We start from the raw sequence: 16,531 nt of genomic DNA, 5'->3' as shown, positions 1-16,531 counted from the left end.
AGGGATGGATGGGATATTGGGAGGGAATTGTTCCCTGGCAGGGTGGGCAGGCCCTGGCACAGGGTGCCCAGAGCAGCTGTGGCTGCCCCTGGATCCCTGGCAGTGCCCAAGGCCAGGCTGGACAGGGCTGGGAGCATCCTGGGATAGTAGAAGGTGTCCCTGCCATGGCAGGGAGTGGAATGAGTTTATGGTCCTTTCCAACCCAAATCACTCTGGGATTCTGTGCCATTTCTTTTCAATAAGGTTGAATTGAAATACTGGCTTTGGTGAGATTTTCTAGTTGAAATCTATACTACTACAGGAATTTCCAACAGCTTATCACCAGTAGATACACTATTAACACAGCATATGATATTCTCAATATGTATTTTCTGTATGATTATCAAAGAGATAACAAATGAAGATATTACTTCAACATGTTTGAGAGCCTGAAAACTCTGCACTCCATTCCTTCCTGTGATCCAGCAGCCTTTACCAGCCATTGTACAAGCAGATGCTTCTTTTTCTGCCCTGCAATGTGCTCCTGTTTAGCTCAGCTCCAGCACATCCATCCTGCCAAGCCCGAGCCGCAGCAGCAGAGGGAGCTTTGGGTCCGCCGGGCTGGGCACGGAGAGCCTGCTCCGGGCTGGGGCTGGAGCAGCGCGGAGGGATGTGCTGCATTTCCACAAGGTCACACCAGGGTACAGAACACTTCGTGCTGCCGCTGACGCAACCCAAGCAGCCTCAAGAGCGAGGTGCTGAAGGGGCTCAGCGCTGCCATCGCTGCAGCTAGCAGGGAATCCTGCTGCTGGCCACCAGGTGACTTGCAAAACACAACTTCTGAAATGGTGCACCAGCTGCCTAACCCTGCATCTTCCTTCATTCTTCATATTACTTATTTCCTCCTCCAGTCAGATCTTCCCTGATTATCTTTTTGTAAAGTCAAACATTGAAATCCCTGGCCACTCTGAGGCTTGTGCCTCTAACCATGTAATTCACTGGCTTTCAAATGTTCACCAACAAGTGGGGACTTGACAGATGATCAAAAAACAAACGGGTCACAACTTCAGAACTGGCACATGTGCCCTCCTCTGGAGAGGGGGAGAAAGAATGTTTGTATAGACAAAGATCACAGGCACACAGAGGCACCACGTGTCACCAGCAGGAGGAAAACAAGGAAAAGACTGATGGGAAGGGAAGGACAGGAGGCACGAGAGGATTACCAAGGAACTACCAGGGCTTTCAAGTTATATCAGAATGCATTAATTATTGCTTTCTGTAATTCTGTAATATTCTTATACTATACAGTACAGAAATATACAGCGTAACAGGAGACAGAACTGCACAGCAGGAAAACCCACTTTGTTCTCACTGATTTTTACCCATGAACATCCCTGACACAGTCCTGGAACACAGACATACCAATGGCAGGTAATGGTCAGTGAGTGGAGGGCACAGCAGCCCCTCACCAGAGGCTCCCACACAACCCCTGCAGTCCAGACTGGTTCCACTGGTGAAAAATGCCATTTCCCAGTTCCAGCAACAATTTGTTTTGTTACATACTTTAGACACAACCATGGGAAATATGATTGAAAAGAACTGGAGAGATCATCTAGTCCAGTCCTTGCTTTAAAGCTGGATCAACAAATTTAACTAATCTGTTTCTTAAAAACCTTACAAAATGCCCCCACGAAACCTCCCAAACCCCATCACCCCTCTGCTAATGGAACTTCTGTAGCTTCCCCACAGCCAATTTATTCCAATATTTCATTATCCTTCCTCAGAGCAAGTTTTTCCTCCTATTTAACCTAGTTTAGCTTTGCTCCAGTTTAGATTCATTACATACTGGTTGCAGAGAAAAGCCTACTCTTTTTCTCTTGAGATTCCACTTCTCTAGACTAAACCACCTCAATTCTGTCCCTCTTTTCCTGGAGGCCCTGGTTGCAAAACCCAGGATCACTCTCACTGTACTTCGTCCACACCTTTAGGTGCTCCAAACTGGACATGGCACTAAACCCACATTTTAAATAGTATTGGGCAGAACTGAAGTGTTATTCCCATCCCTCACACTAATCCAGTTTATGGGTCTCATTAGTGATTGTGGACTGCATGACAAGCTCTTGCAATCCATTTCTCCAGTTTTTCAAGGTCTTTTAAAATGTTTTTTGATAAAAAAAGAATCCTTTTATTGTTTGCTGGAGAGGCACCCCTCTGATACAAATTCATACTGCCCTCAAACAATAGCAGAGATCAAACAGAAGCTGTGACTGCCAGATTGGACAACATGAACACTTTTATATAAATGACAGTTCATAAATATTCAAAAATAGAACCCCCTTGTGATACTGAACAAGTGTAACAGGGATCTGAAAATTTTAAAAATACAATAGCACATTAAAATATGCATCAATACTTGAATAGATTGTTATTTAAATGGTGATTGTCTTGCTTCAGTTAGTTATTAATTGGCTTCTTGCTTATTTTATCTCTCAGTTCCTTTGAAAAACACCATTCCAAGTGAATTTACATTTCATATTCTGACTTATTAGCAGTAAATACTAAATACTTTGATTGTCTTCATCTATAGGCTCTAATCATGGACAAGTGATTGCATGCATGTTTTCTTTGGTTTTGCATCAAGGTTCAAAGGTTGGACTTGATGATCTTAGAGGTCTTTCCCAACCTCAATGACTCTCTCATTAGAGGACTGACCCTGCTGGTGTGACAGAACTGTCCCATAAAGGCTGAGCTTGGGAGCTGCACTGAGGGTGTAACAAGGGTTCTTTAGCCCATCTGGCTGCACAGTCTCACAGGAACTCGTAGGGCCTTTGTGTCTTTGACACTTCTATTGCTCTGAAATTTAATAAGTGCTGCCCAACAGGTTCAAAACCTCTCCAAGTTCAAGCAGCAGGTTGCCCAGTGGTGAGAGGTCTGTGCTGCTTTGCAGCCCTGCACACAGATGTACCTACAGGAAAGGGAGCTGAACCAAATTCACCCCATTTAGTGTAAAGGGAGACCTCTAAAGTCCTCCCCCAACACTTCTCCATTGCCTTTACCCTGCCCTGCTCACACATGCACTCAAAATGCACATGCTAACAAAACCCAGAGTGTGACTCCATCTCCCCAGCTTACCCATAACAGCCTGCTCTGGAGAGGTGGGGGGAGTCAGGGGCATCCCACAGGTACTGACAGGATCCTTCACGCTTCCAAGCCCCTGCTGTCCCACATTTATATGGCCTGCAGCACTGGCAGCGCTCTGTGACACGGGGATGTCACTCTGGGAGATGAGAACAAAGGCTGAAGGATACACCATCCTCACACCCCCTGCAGAGAGATGGAAAACCACAAGTCTTAGATAATATCCAGCAACCACAGCTACTTCCACTTGTTTTCAATGTCAGTTTGACAAAACTTATTATCTGAAATACAGAGAGGCAAGGAATTTCCATGCTAATGCATCCAGCCCTCTGTAACCAGTACAGAGCTGAAACAAGTAGCTCAATCCAGTGAATAATGGCATGTGGGATACAGGGAGTACAAAAGCTTGAGGCGACAGAACTACTCAGATGTTCCGGTGTCAAGAGAGCTACAAGAGAATATAGGAAAATTATAATGGCTCTTTCTGATTAATTAGATGACTTTTTTTTTTTCAAGTCATGGGGAGGAAAATAATCCTTCAGGCAGAATATTGAAACCTACCAACAATGACTTCAACTGCCACAGGGAAATCGTTGTCATATCCCAGCTCCTCCTCCTCTTTCATGCCTTCCTTTTTCTTCAGCACCATGGGGTAGAAGTACTGCCACTCCTCCATCAGCTTCCGAGTGGCGGGGTCTGACATCTTGTAGGACTGGCCCGTGAGGGTCCCGTTCAAGCCGTAGGGACTCACCAGCACTGCAACACAACAAACAGCAGCCCTCAGCAGCACTGCAGGAGAGCCAACTGCAGCCCCACAGCTGCTCCAGCTGGGGATCAGCAGCTCTGCCTCTGCCTCAGCCACCCTTCCATCGCCTGAGGACTGAGGGGTCCAGGGAAAGCCACTGCAAAACCCAGGACAGGCATGAATCTAAACCTAGAGAGCACTGAGCCCTCCTGAGCAGCACCCCAGGGCAGTGTGGGCTCATAACTTCCACAGCAAATGAAATTCCAGCAACCCCAGTGTAGTGAAACAGCACTCAGGGATGAACATTCATGGAGAGAAGAGAGGACAGGAACATTTGAGACTTCTCAGCAGAAAAAAGATAGATAATACACGGAGAAAAGTCACAACAAGTAAGGAAACTACTTGCTTAACAACAGGTATTTCCACTCTGACTCAATTTTGCTTTTAGTTGTATTTGATTTGAGTCATGAATTCAGCTCACTGAAATAAAATGTATGACTGAAGTGCCTGAGCCTCTGTCAATGCTTTACATGTAGACACAAAATGTTTGCAATAAAGCTTCTATAAATAAACATCTCTATAAATGATCGTTTCATGTGTCTCTGGGTGTTTTTCTTACTCTATGTTGAACTTTACTAAGATTTCTTGCTTTAATTGCTTTGAAATTATAATTTCAGACTGTAGTAAAGACAGCATAATGCAATGACTCAAAGTGCTTAATGTTTTTCTTTTTTTTTTAGAGCATCACATGAAAATTGCACTATGAATTTACTAAGCCATCAACTTAATTCTGTAAAATTTTAATTTCTAACACTGGCAAATAAACAGTCATAGATACTTGAAGTTTTTCATTGTTTCTGCTACATTTTCACACCCACCCACCCCTTGTTTTTAAAATAAAACAGTAAATAGTTGCCAATGTATGAATGAGAAGCAGTCCTGAACCAGATAAACTCAGTATTTGCATGCACATAGGATTCACAGTAAGCCCACGTCACAAAATCACAAGGGTGCACTGATTTTCTTAAATACCAAGTTTTTACAGCTGAAATGACTGATTTGTTTGGCAGGTGAGGTTACACCAATGTGGAGGGATGGAAGGTTCTGGAGAATGGTCCGGGAGCTGGGTACCTTGGAAGGGCGAGGGCGAGGACTGGGCCATCTGGATGTGCTCCTCGGTGATCAGGTAGATGGGCTGGTGCTGCGCGATCTCCACACTCGTGCACACGTTGCTCTCCCCGTGCAGGAAGAACGTGAAGGCACACGACAAGTGCTCACTGCGGGATACAGAGACAAAAGGAAACATTTATCTGTTAATGGCTCCGGGAGGGAAACTCAGAGCCTCGGGGCCAAGCGCACCCCCCTGTCCCGTTCCAGGCTCGCTGCCTGGCTGATAATCCTATGACACCGGGATCTGTCACAGTCAAATAATGGGCAGTGTTGGCAGCTGTCTCATCGATGTGTTTTCCTGTTTATTTCATTACAAATAAATGGCATTTTAACCAGAATTCAAGCAGTAAAATTAGGGGTCTTTAGAAACTCTTCAAAGTTCACCCCAGCCCAGCTGAAAAGGAATAGGAAAGATGTTTGCCTAACATCTCATGAGAATCTTGATTAAAAAACATAAAATCACGTGAATATTACAGAAAGTTGTCAACAACTTAAGGTGAACCATGGATTTGCCACTGCTGACCAAATTTAACTTGAAATGAATGGTACTGAAAATGTTTTCACTTCATTCTACCCATAGAGTGACTCCCATCACAGCAAACTATTTGCTTGAACAGTTCCTTGCTACAAAGCCACAAGAAAAAAAGAAAATAAAGCACATTTCACGGTTTTAATAATAATTTTAATCAACTAAAAATGCACAGAGCTGTAGTAAGTGTGCAGAGATTTTTCTGTCCAATTCAAGAGCTGTGCACAGTTTTATGGGTGTTGGCTTTGGCACGGGGCCAGCCCTAAGGGGACCTGAGTTTTACACACAGCTCTCACTACCTGCACCAAGAAAAAAACCCAGAGGCAACTACAACCATTCCACTTCAGCGTTTAAATCAACTAACCGCTCGGCTACTGCTGCCAGTTGTTTTTAAACAAAGGCACTGATGGTCTGGGATTGGGCTCTCTAGAATAGCCACTCTAATCTCACTAAAACGCTGAATGATTCCAAGCATTGGGAAGTGTAACTTATCCTGCAGCCCAAGTTACTCTTCTGTGAGCTTCAAATCCTACCACAAAAAGAGAAAGAAGAAAGAAGAAAGTTCAGAAGAAAAAGTTCAGCTGAGAAGAATCCAGAGAGAAAAGGTTACTGAAATGACAGGTAACAGCTACACTTCCCTGGTGCTGCCATCCACGATTCTGAAGTACTTTGTAACAATAATTCACTGCATAAAAGGTTTTATTATGTTTCAATTTTCACAAAGGAAAGAAATTTCACTATTCCCGATGATGAAGTGGCAAATTGATCATTAAGTTACATGGGGGGAGGGAGGGAACAGGACATGGGACAAAATGGCTCAGACTCAGGTATTTCTATCCTGCCCCAAGAGGAGAAGCAAATCAATTAATGTAATAAAACCCCATGAACAATGGATTTCTGCACATACAAGAAATACAAAATTACAGCAAAGTCCAATTATTTAATCAAAGCCCATTAGTTCCCTTACACAGGGTGAACACCTTTAATATAAAGAAGGTTTTAATAAAGAAAACCCCCATGAGAAATCTGGTGTAAGATCAAGTGGGGATAATGTCTGCAGAGTTCATGTCAGCATTTCCAAAGCAGAGAGCAAAGCTGTTGTTTTCAGCTCCTGTCTCTTTAGAATATACACAGAAACACTCTGGATTCTGCAAGCTTCCCACAGGATTTAACTCTTGCTTGGCTGCTATTGAAGTGAAGGGAAAAAACTGGGACTTTCCAGAGACCCTCTCAAGTGTCTTGCAAAGCATCAGAGGCACGGTTTTACTCCTCCTCTGACTCTGTTAATAATAAATTTACTTTATACCTTTAAATTTGAGCCTGTTTTGCCCCTAAAGTGATTTCTCCCAATCCTTATCTCAACTCATGAGCCCGTTCATTTCCCCTCCTCTGCCCAGCTGCAGCAGAGAGTGAGTGAACAGTTTTTGTGGGTACCTGGCATTTCAACCACAGTGAAACCACAACAGAGTGAAAATGTGTGACAGTTCTCTGGTCACACTGTGCAGGAACTCCTTTTTTACAGGTGCTTTTCCAGAAACCTCTTTGCTTTCCCGGTGCCTGACAGCTGCCTTGGTTAGGATGTCATCCCCCTCAATGGAATGTACAGAACATATACAGAATATATGTTATTTACAACTCTGGCTGCACTAAGGCTGAGGTGGGAAAAATGTTGAGCACTGGTCTGCAGCCAGCAGAACACTTTGGCACACACCTTTAACAATATTTCCCCTACATTCACTGAGACTTGTGTGCTAAAATTAAAACAACTGTTTAAATAAAAGGCATCTATTAACAGAAGTACAAGGAAATAGCAATGTCAAATCACCTTTTGGAACAAAAGATCTGTGTCCTTTTAAATATTGCAGGTACCTTTTCTCCATAACAGAAAAATCCAGCCTTTACTTTGGCACCCAGTCACCTGTAGCTGACATTATCTGTCTTTCAGGTGTTTCTTCTGGGACTTTAATTACCTCAAATAACTTTTGAGATGCCTAAAAATGTAGGTGAATACCTTGGCTATGTAATATTTAGGACTTCTCATAAACTTTATGAATGCCAATTCCTCAGTTACTACTTAAAGAAAATACTACATTTACTTACATATAAAATCAGATGAGGATTATGAAAACCTGACTACATTTAAACTCCACAACATTGGAAGAGAAAGGAGAACAACTGATGGATTCAGGTGTTGTTTCCATTTTTTGGATAAATACCCAGTGGAACCTGTGCTGTTCTGCATTCAAATGGTACATGAAAAAAAAGCCAAGATACTGCAATTCCTGACAGAGTTTGGAATGTATATACTAATGTATATCTCGTATAAAGTCAAACTGCACTCCACAGATTTCAAAATATACCACAAATGTGGAAATCAAACTGCCAGTAACAATTACTTTGGGATTTGGGGAAGGAGATACTACGAAAAAATTAATTGAACACGACTGATTTTTTCCTTATTAGAGGGATATTAAACCAATAGTTTTGTGGTATGAATTTTATCATTATTATTTTAAGGACTTGAAATCATTCCCTGAAAACCCCTTGCTGCCATGCTGTGCACAGTGTCTCAGCTTGCTTTGTCCCAAACCCTGCAATCTCCTGACACACCTGGAAAGTGCAGTTGGGACCAGATGCCACGACTGACACTAGAGGTTCCTTAGAAAAACACAGCGAAAATTTAAGAATCCTGTATTTGTACATATCCATCCTATTTTTAGAACAATTTCAGGGCTGAGCATTTTTTAAATACTTATTTCTCCACAGAGGAGCTTGAGCTCCCATGCCCTGCCCTCCAGGCTGCAGGCAATCTCTTGTTTCTCCTTTACTATACAAGCAATTGTCCACAAAGCCACTGACTGTGTACAGTTAATTCTATTTTCTGGCCAATAAATTGAATGGCTGCTTTAATTCTGCTCAAAGTTCACTGGGATCTGAAAGCCCTCAAGTCACAGTTACCCCAAAATAGCCTCATCAAGTCTAATGTCAGAAAAAAGGCAGCAGCAAGGCACAAGCATTTGGAAAACAGTCAAATCACTTGTTTGATGTGGGCTACAAAAAAGAGGGCACCAAAAGGCAAATTTGAAACAGAAGAGTAAGTGAGAGCAAATAAAATAATTTCCTTTAAAGCTGCTAAAGCAACAGGACAGGAGCAGGTCACAGTGGGGTCTGGGCAGGAGATGGCAGCACCTGGACACCCCTACAGTCAATAACACTCCAACACCACAATTACCAGTCCAGTACATAAATCACCTCTTCCTAAATATTCTGGAAATAAATACTCCCAGAGAAGCCTGAACTTGAACAAGCTCCTACTAAAGAAAGAGAAGAAAGGCTGCCTGCTTTGATTTTAGGGCAGGCACAGCCTCAGTTCCAGTGCAGTGGCCCTAAATGTGCCTGTGCCCAGTTAGGGCACCCCCTCAGCTGAGGGAGGGATGCACTCCCAGAGTGCCCAGACCCTCCAGGACACACCACGGTCCAGGCAGCAGCTCCAGGGCCCTGCCAGGCCACTGTGTCAGCAGAGAAAGCTTCCTCACAGACACAGAGAGAGCAGAGGAGCACCTGGAGCAGCAAACAGAAAAAGGCAAGGCCATTTCCTGGCCCTTAGGGGAAATCGCACATTCAAACCCCCAACTAAAGCTAAAAGGAAAGCATTTCCAGGCATGAGACAATGCCAGAGTTTTCTGGACACCACAGCCCCCCAACAGCCCCCAGCCCCATTTCTGCACCAGACATGGGACCTGGCTCTCTCTGCTGTGGCCCCAGACAGAGATCCACACTAAAATATGGAAACACCAGCCTGGAGCCTGCTTGGGGCTCTGTCACTCCACACATCAATCCCTGGGAAGCAAGGGCTCCCTGCCCAAATGGATCCAGCCCTGTCTGTGGGCTGGAGCCAGAACAGGGCTGAGGGCTGACACTGCCTGGCAGCTGCAGCTTGTCCCAAGGCTAAGGAACACCCAGCTGAAACCAGGGGGAGCAATTATTTCACTGTATCACAGCACCCGAAACAACTTCTCTTCAGGTGAGCACACTGCGAGCTCACAAGCAAGGGAAACTGATGTCTGGTTATACATCTCTGCGAAAGGCACTAGTTTTTGTGTGGCACAGAATAAGAATACAGGAGGCCAAGGAGCAGATTAAATCATATTGCTTTTGCAAAGACTCCTTGTCTCCTGATTTTGTTATCTCCTTCTCTTCCTCAACTCAAAGAAATAAAAAGAAGAGCAGGGAACAGAACATCAGTTCCCAGAACTACCAGATCTTTAATAATGGTATCTATAAGTCCATTTGTTGTCTCACATATTCTGTTGGGTTTTTTTTAATGTATGAGATGTACAGACAGAAACTTTGTATACATATTAATTGCCTTTAATGTTTTTCCAGTAGTGAAGGAAAGCACTAAGATACCAGTTTCACAACGCAGCAAGCATTCAGATAACATTATCTAAACACTTGCTGTGTTACAGACTTATTATCTCCACGCTGCCTCAGTTGTCACCAGCAAAGCCCTTGCCAAGGCCAACACACACCTCCCTAAGGGGACTCCCTCCCTGATCCCATCCCAGCAGCCTCCCCCCTCCCCTGTGTATAAATGTGTGCACAGCACGAGCTGCAGCCCGGGGGACACGGGGAGTTATTCCAATGGATCCATTAATCTGCAGGGTGACAGGGTAAGAACAGCAGCACCTGCACGAGTGCAGGGGAAACGCTGCACATCCCAGCAGCCCGCTCTGAGCAGCAATTCCTTCGCAGGATCACTTGGAACAAGAGCCACACCAAGTCTGTGCTGCAGGCAAGGTCACGTCCAGCGTCCGTAACCTTCCATGGGAACAGGGACAAACTGCTCCCATTTCCTGCCCTGGCTTATCCCGAAGTCTCGGGCTGGGAGAGCTCCAGGTTTGGGTTTTTTGCAGATGGACTGCACTGCTTACAGAACAGAACAGGCTTCTGTGAGTAAATAACACAGCGACAGTGCTCCCACCGAGGAGGAGTTTGCACTTCAGGCAAGCAGAGCTGCACCCCACAGCCCCTGCAGGGAGGAACAGCTTCTGCAGCAGCAGCCATCCCATGCTTGCCCTGGTACTACACATAGAAGCATATTTTCACACTGTATTGAAGCAGTGTTCAATATTTGATTCCATTTTTATTAATGGATAATTTAAATGTACGAGGAGCTCCTTCAGTGTGCTGGCACTGTGAGATTCCCTTCCATGTCCAATTGTACAGAGTAGTTTTATTCCTGTGATCCTCAGTGAAGTACTATGGCATAATAGGTGAAAATGTCCCCTAAATATTCACAATAAACCCTTATTTTTCTATATCAAGTAAGTTTTGCATGTTGAACATCGAAGTTTTCTGATTTACTATTAGCTGCACCTGCGCATAAAATGTGACTTGTCAAAATATGCTCGTCTAAAAGTGTCTCCCACAATTTTTAAGATTAACTGAATTCATTCTCAGACCACTGATAGTTACTGAAGAAATAATCCAAAAATAATACCCTAAATAACTAAATCAGGCAGCAGGGCTGCCAAAACCACTGCAATGTATTTCTTTTCTCTACACTCAGGGACCAACTCTGCTCTTGATATCAGTTAATACCAAAGGAAACCTGAAGCAAAAAGGAAGGCAAGTCCCTGGATCAAGGATAGCATTTTTCTTTATCCCATTTATTAAAATCATGGGACAATGACAGATGGCACAAAAGGTTGGTCAATACATCTGCCAATATGAAAATAAACATCTTAAACTCAGAGCATGGCTATGCAGGATTTTGGTTTTCATGCTGAAAGCTCGACCCCCTTGAAAGAACTGGAGAAGATTCCTGCTCAGGAGATGGGCTGGGCTCCATCTCCAGTGGGGCTGTAACCAGCAGATCAAACCCCAGCAATCCAACAGTGCTGCTCAGCAGGTGAGGGGCTTGTGCATCCTCCCACCAACGCTCCAAAGCGAGGAACACTGAGGCGTGTCAGGTTAGAAAAATCCTGTCTGCAGTGGATAAGCAGAGCTTGTAGGGTAGATAACAGAGCAGATCAACATAAGCAGTTTTCCTGATCACCTAAAGTTTTACATGCAAAATTATCATTTTTTAATAAAATCAGGTCATCAATACCAGATAAAACTGGCCAAACCCAAAGGGCTCCTGGATCTCTGAAATAAAATTCCTGCGTGAAATCCCAGTGAACATTCCTCCCTTGGCAGAGGGGTGGTGAGTGATGCAGTCACGACTGTACACACATCAAGGCACTGAGGATTACTGTTCCATTATTCGTTACATTTGTGCCACACTTCAGAGCAGCGCTGATTTAGAACTACAACTATTTTGAATTATTTAAGATGTCAGTACCAAAAAGTGATTCTGCAAGTTTATTATATTCATTATGAATTAAAAATCATTGTGATGAGACACTGGATCCTGCCCTATTTAGAAAACACATAAGTTACTGGGACCATATTTCTACTGTACTACAGGATATAGACTTTAAAATACTATATAAATGCATACAAAAAAAGAAACATGGAGGTTATTAAAGTTATTTTCAGGTTAATGCCAAAACAAACATATATTTTTCACTGAAATTCTGAGCTTTTTAAGATATATGTCTTTAGGAATCAGGAACTTGCTTATATCTGTACCAGCATTACCAGTGAGTCTAAAAACAATAGTACCAGCTGGTGAAAACTACAAAATGGATTATAATTAACTGGAAGATTGTCAGAATGGATGCACTATTTCTTGCCTTAGCATACTCAAAACACCAACACATCAGGAAAAATTGCATATAAATCTTCTAAAATCCCTGCTGTTATCACCCTCCTGCCATCTCTCTCTCTCTCTGTCTGAAGCACTGTGTTTCCACACAGGGTCTGAAATGGGTCCTTTGGAAAATTCATTTCCATGAAAGATCTGATACCCTTGCCAAGAAGAATGCAGGCAGGTAAACTCATATATTCAATGTGCCCCACAAGTTATTCATGGCACATGAATAAGTTACACGTTAGTTACATGTGGAATCTCCCCAAAAGCCCTCTTTTTGTGCTGTGAGTCTCATCATTTCTTAAATACCACCCAGGCCTCAGAACTGTCATGAGCAGTTGTGCTCTGGAGATCAGGACTGAAAAAAATCCTTTTGAATATTAATAACCCCAAACTCCAGCACGAGCCTGACGAGTGCTGATGGAGGTTCGCCAACCAACTATTGCCATTTTTTTTCAGCCTAAGGCATAAACTGACCTTTCCTTAACAGCTCGGCCCTGCAAAGTTGAAATGCTGGGTTCCTGAAATTGAAGCTTCCTGTGGCAGTTTTATCACAGATAACACAGCTATCAGTTACTCTGGCTCACAGCTCCAGCTGGATGCTGACTGGCACAGTCCAAATGATTTGTCTGTGGGTCACAGACCCAAACAGAGCTGAAGCTTTGGAAAAAGACTTCCCTCAACCCCTCATAAAGGGGTAAAAATATTATCCTTTCTATTAAGATTTGTGCTGCACACCGGCCATCGGTGAGTAGTTAACTTTATCCTAATTAAGTCAGCCCAGTTTTCAGTCTCACACCTGAATTGCAGGAGTGGTGTGTGAAGTCAGTGATGAAATCATGTTCAGCAGAGAAACAAAATGAGTATTTAACACTCAGGTATGGGGGAGTATCAAACCACATTTACATTGGGAGCTTCATTTTCATAAATTGATGCTGCTCTAGGAATAAAGCCACAAGTCATTAGTGATCCCTTAGTAATTGCTTTAGACAATTCCTTACTTTAGTATGTCCTTGTTGCACAGATTCACTCAAAGCCACAGCTGAGTTTGTCACCAATATTTGCTCCAAGCTCTACTGGATTCAAAACTGCACATTTAAGAAGAGCATCAACATGGGATACCACAGAAATTTGTTTGTAACAAATGATCAAAAATTATCTAAATTTTGTCGTGATTCATATCACAATAAGCTCTGAAAGCCAGAAATTTAATGCAGCTGATAGTCTTTTTGGGCTTGAAATAGCTTTGATCTCAACAGCCATTTGTTAGAAATGACCACTCTAAACCCCATACCCTGAATGAACACTGATGTGGATCAGCACTGCTGTGTGTTTTACAGGGCTACTCTGTTATTATGGAGGCAGAGTCTGAAAGTCACATTATTGTTTATGTAACACATGTGGTGTTCTTACAAGTAACAGCTCTGAGCTCTTCAGTAACCAAACATTCCCTCACCTGGGAACACCGAGCTGGAACAACCGCCCAGTGCTGTGCAAACCAGGCTAGGGAGGCCTAAAAAAAATAAAAATATGGGAACAAAACCAGCTGCCAGTGCTCTACAAGAACCCTGACTAGCAGGTATGAGGTACAAGGCGAAATAATACACGAACATCAGATCATTCTCAGACTGCTCACAGCATGGGGAAGAAAGTGATGCAGCCACTGCCACTTACTTGCACCACATGTTTAAATTAGAGAGGGGTTGTGTGAAGCTTTGAAATTATTTTATCCAAATTACTTCAGCATAATAAAATAGTTTTACACAAATCCTAAAAATGAAGCTCCAAACCAATGAAAACTAAAATTCCATAAAAGACACGTGTATCTTACAATCAAATACGGAATTTTCTCACAAGCAGCCAGGCCTCTCTCCCTGCTTTGTAAGTCAGGCAGCACCGGCATGGCAACACAGTGCCCAGTAATTCACAAGTTAACAGACACCACAGTTCATCTGCTCTCTCCCAGTTTCAATTCCTGCAGTCACAGGGATGCTCTCCAGACATGCACACAGGCTCTCTCACCACAGTGAGAGCACAACCAGGGTGTGTCCTCTTTCCACGCCCGAGCTATAAAAATAAAGCCCAGCCTGCCAGAGGCTCCTCCTCTGCTGGGCAAGGCCAGCACTGCCTTGTTTTGCTGCCTGCTAATGTAGGTTAATGCACCCTTCTCCCCTTTGCCCCATGGAGGCTGAGCTATTATCCAAAGCAGCATTACATTAGATTAAGGCCATTCAGAAAAGAGATTCCTGGGAAAAAACCCAGCAAACCGAAGGGGAAGAAGGGCCACACACCCATTTCTTCTTGTCAGTAAGTTCACTCCACTTTAATGAAATCAAATATATCAGTTTCATTCACAAAGCAAGTACATCAACAGATGGGACTGTAGTTACCCAGGTTGTTCAACACAGAAATAATAATAATAATAATAATAATAATAATAATAATAATAATAATAATAATAATGTTCTCAAAATCTCAGAACTATTAATACAGTTTTGATTTGTGCTGCTTACTGTGGGCTCCCCAAGGGAAAAGGAGAAGTAAAGCATTACACTGTGAGTTTTATGTCCCCGATGCACACAACCTTAAAAAGGAATTCAGACTCTCCAGGCACTAAAACCCTGTACCCACTCTCCAGTGTGAGCAAGGTTTAGTTTTTCTGGCAGGTGAACACCAGCACTGGGAGCTCTCCAGGGAGGGAGCAGCCCCGCTCTCAGAACGTGGAGATGGGGACTTTCTGACCATCTCACATCCATCCAGAAGTGGCAACTAGAAACACAATTTATAAGTGCTGCAAGACTTGATCCCACTCTAAATTAATTTCTCCCCACAAAAAAAAGTCTTCTGATATCTTTACATGATTATAAATCTATAATAATAACTCAGTATTTTCGATTACAGAACACGAAGAGAGACATATCCTGATGGAGAGCTTTAATATTTCCAGGACTTGCAGCTGAACTCTTAAATGTGACAGGACAACAGCACTACTGCAAAATGGAAGGAAATAATGCTCAACTACACCTTGATAAAATTAAACACAAATCCAACCCCTCCCAAAACGACAAAGCAAAGCCAAGTGTCTAAATCTCTCCACATTTCCTCACACAGCACACCTTGCTCAAGCACCAAGGACTAAGCATAAAATGCCCTTCACACTTCTCTTGAAGAGCACAAGGTTTAATGAGCTACAAGAACGGAGACAAAGTTTTAAGAGACCTGAAACTCATTTTACAGCATGGTCTCAGGGAAGATTTGATCTCCTTTGCTGTATGGTGTGTAAAAGAGCCTGCAAAGGCTGTAAACACCTCCTAATACACACTGAAATTCGTGCTGTAAGCCTGCTGCCAGCTGTCCTTTAGGAGGATGGCTGCACAAAATTATTTCACATGCGTCCATTATGCAGCATGATCACAATTAATGGAATAAATTTTATGATTCAAAACAAATTAAGCAACATGTAGAAAATTCTAAAACCATGAAAAATGCATTAATTTATTCATTGCCATGCATTTGTGATCTTTCCACTTTCGGAGTACGGTTTAATTGACTAGTTTAGAGACCAATTAATCCCTTTACATTTAAGTCAATCACTGAATCCTCTCCAAATAATTTAGCTCCTACGTGCTGCCTCCCATTTGATGTCCCTGGAGAGTGACTGCAGTTGAAACAGGTGGCACACAAATCACATTTAGGAATGGAGAAAGAACTGCACTAGCAGGGATATGAAGCATTAAAGATGCACAATTCAGTCAACCATGTTCACTCCCTGATCTCCGCTACTCCAGCTCCCAATCTTCATTTTTTTACAAGGCACATGGAAATAATTCAGTGTTAAAGTTGGGAGAGCTGGACTTATCACCAAGGAAATCATTCCTCAGGTGGGGAACAGAGGTATTGGACACCAAACCAGTAACCTCCAACAGCACAATCCTAAGAGGAGGGGAAAATCACAATATATTGAGGTATTTTGCCTATTAAAACCACTCACAATCTCACCAGTACTGGAATAGGACAGTACATTTTATTTTCCCATAAAATAACACTATAAGAGGTATCAGAATGAAGGTGGGATTTCTTTATTTAGACAATAAATTAAATCTGAAAATGAGCCAAGGACTTCACCTTTCTATAAGGTGCTCAACCAAGAAAAAAGCTTGAAAAGAGAAATTATTTCAAATAACCTAAAAACAGCTCCTGAAACCACATG

The 16,531-nt window shown here is 42.9% G+C and overlaps 1 protein-coding gene across 1 annotated transcript in view; it reads right to left on the bottom strand.

The window, feature by feature from the left end:
• MED13L (mediator complex subunit 13L) overlaps positions 1–16,531 on the bottom strand; it is a 167,707-nt gene that overhangs the window by 41,518 nt on the left and 109,658 nt on the right. Inside the window, exons 5-7 of the mRNA XM_063415529.1 lie at positions 4,994–5,139; positions 3,679–3,873; positions 3,112–3,303 (exon numbers count right to left, since the gene is read on the bottom strand). Of these exons, the coding sequence (XP_063271599.1) occupies positions 3,112–3,303; positions 3,679–3,873; positions 4,994–5,139 (533 nt within the window). The remainder of the gene's footprint in view (positions 1–3,111; positions 3,304–3,678; positions 3,874–4,993; positions 5,140–16,531) is intronic.

Source organism: Prinia subflava, chromosome 19 (genome assembly GCF_021018805.1).
Source record: "Prinia subflava isolate CZ2003 ecotype Zambia chromosome 19, Cam_Psub_1.2, whole genome shotgun sequence".
NCBI classification, from domain to species: domain Eukaryota; kingdom Metazoa; phylum Chordata; class Aves; order Passeriformes; family Cisticolidae; genus Prinia; species Prinia subflava.
The sequence above is the reverse complement of the archived record's forward strand: the minus strand, read 5'-3'. Positions and strand labels throughout refer to the sequence as shown.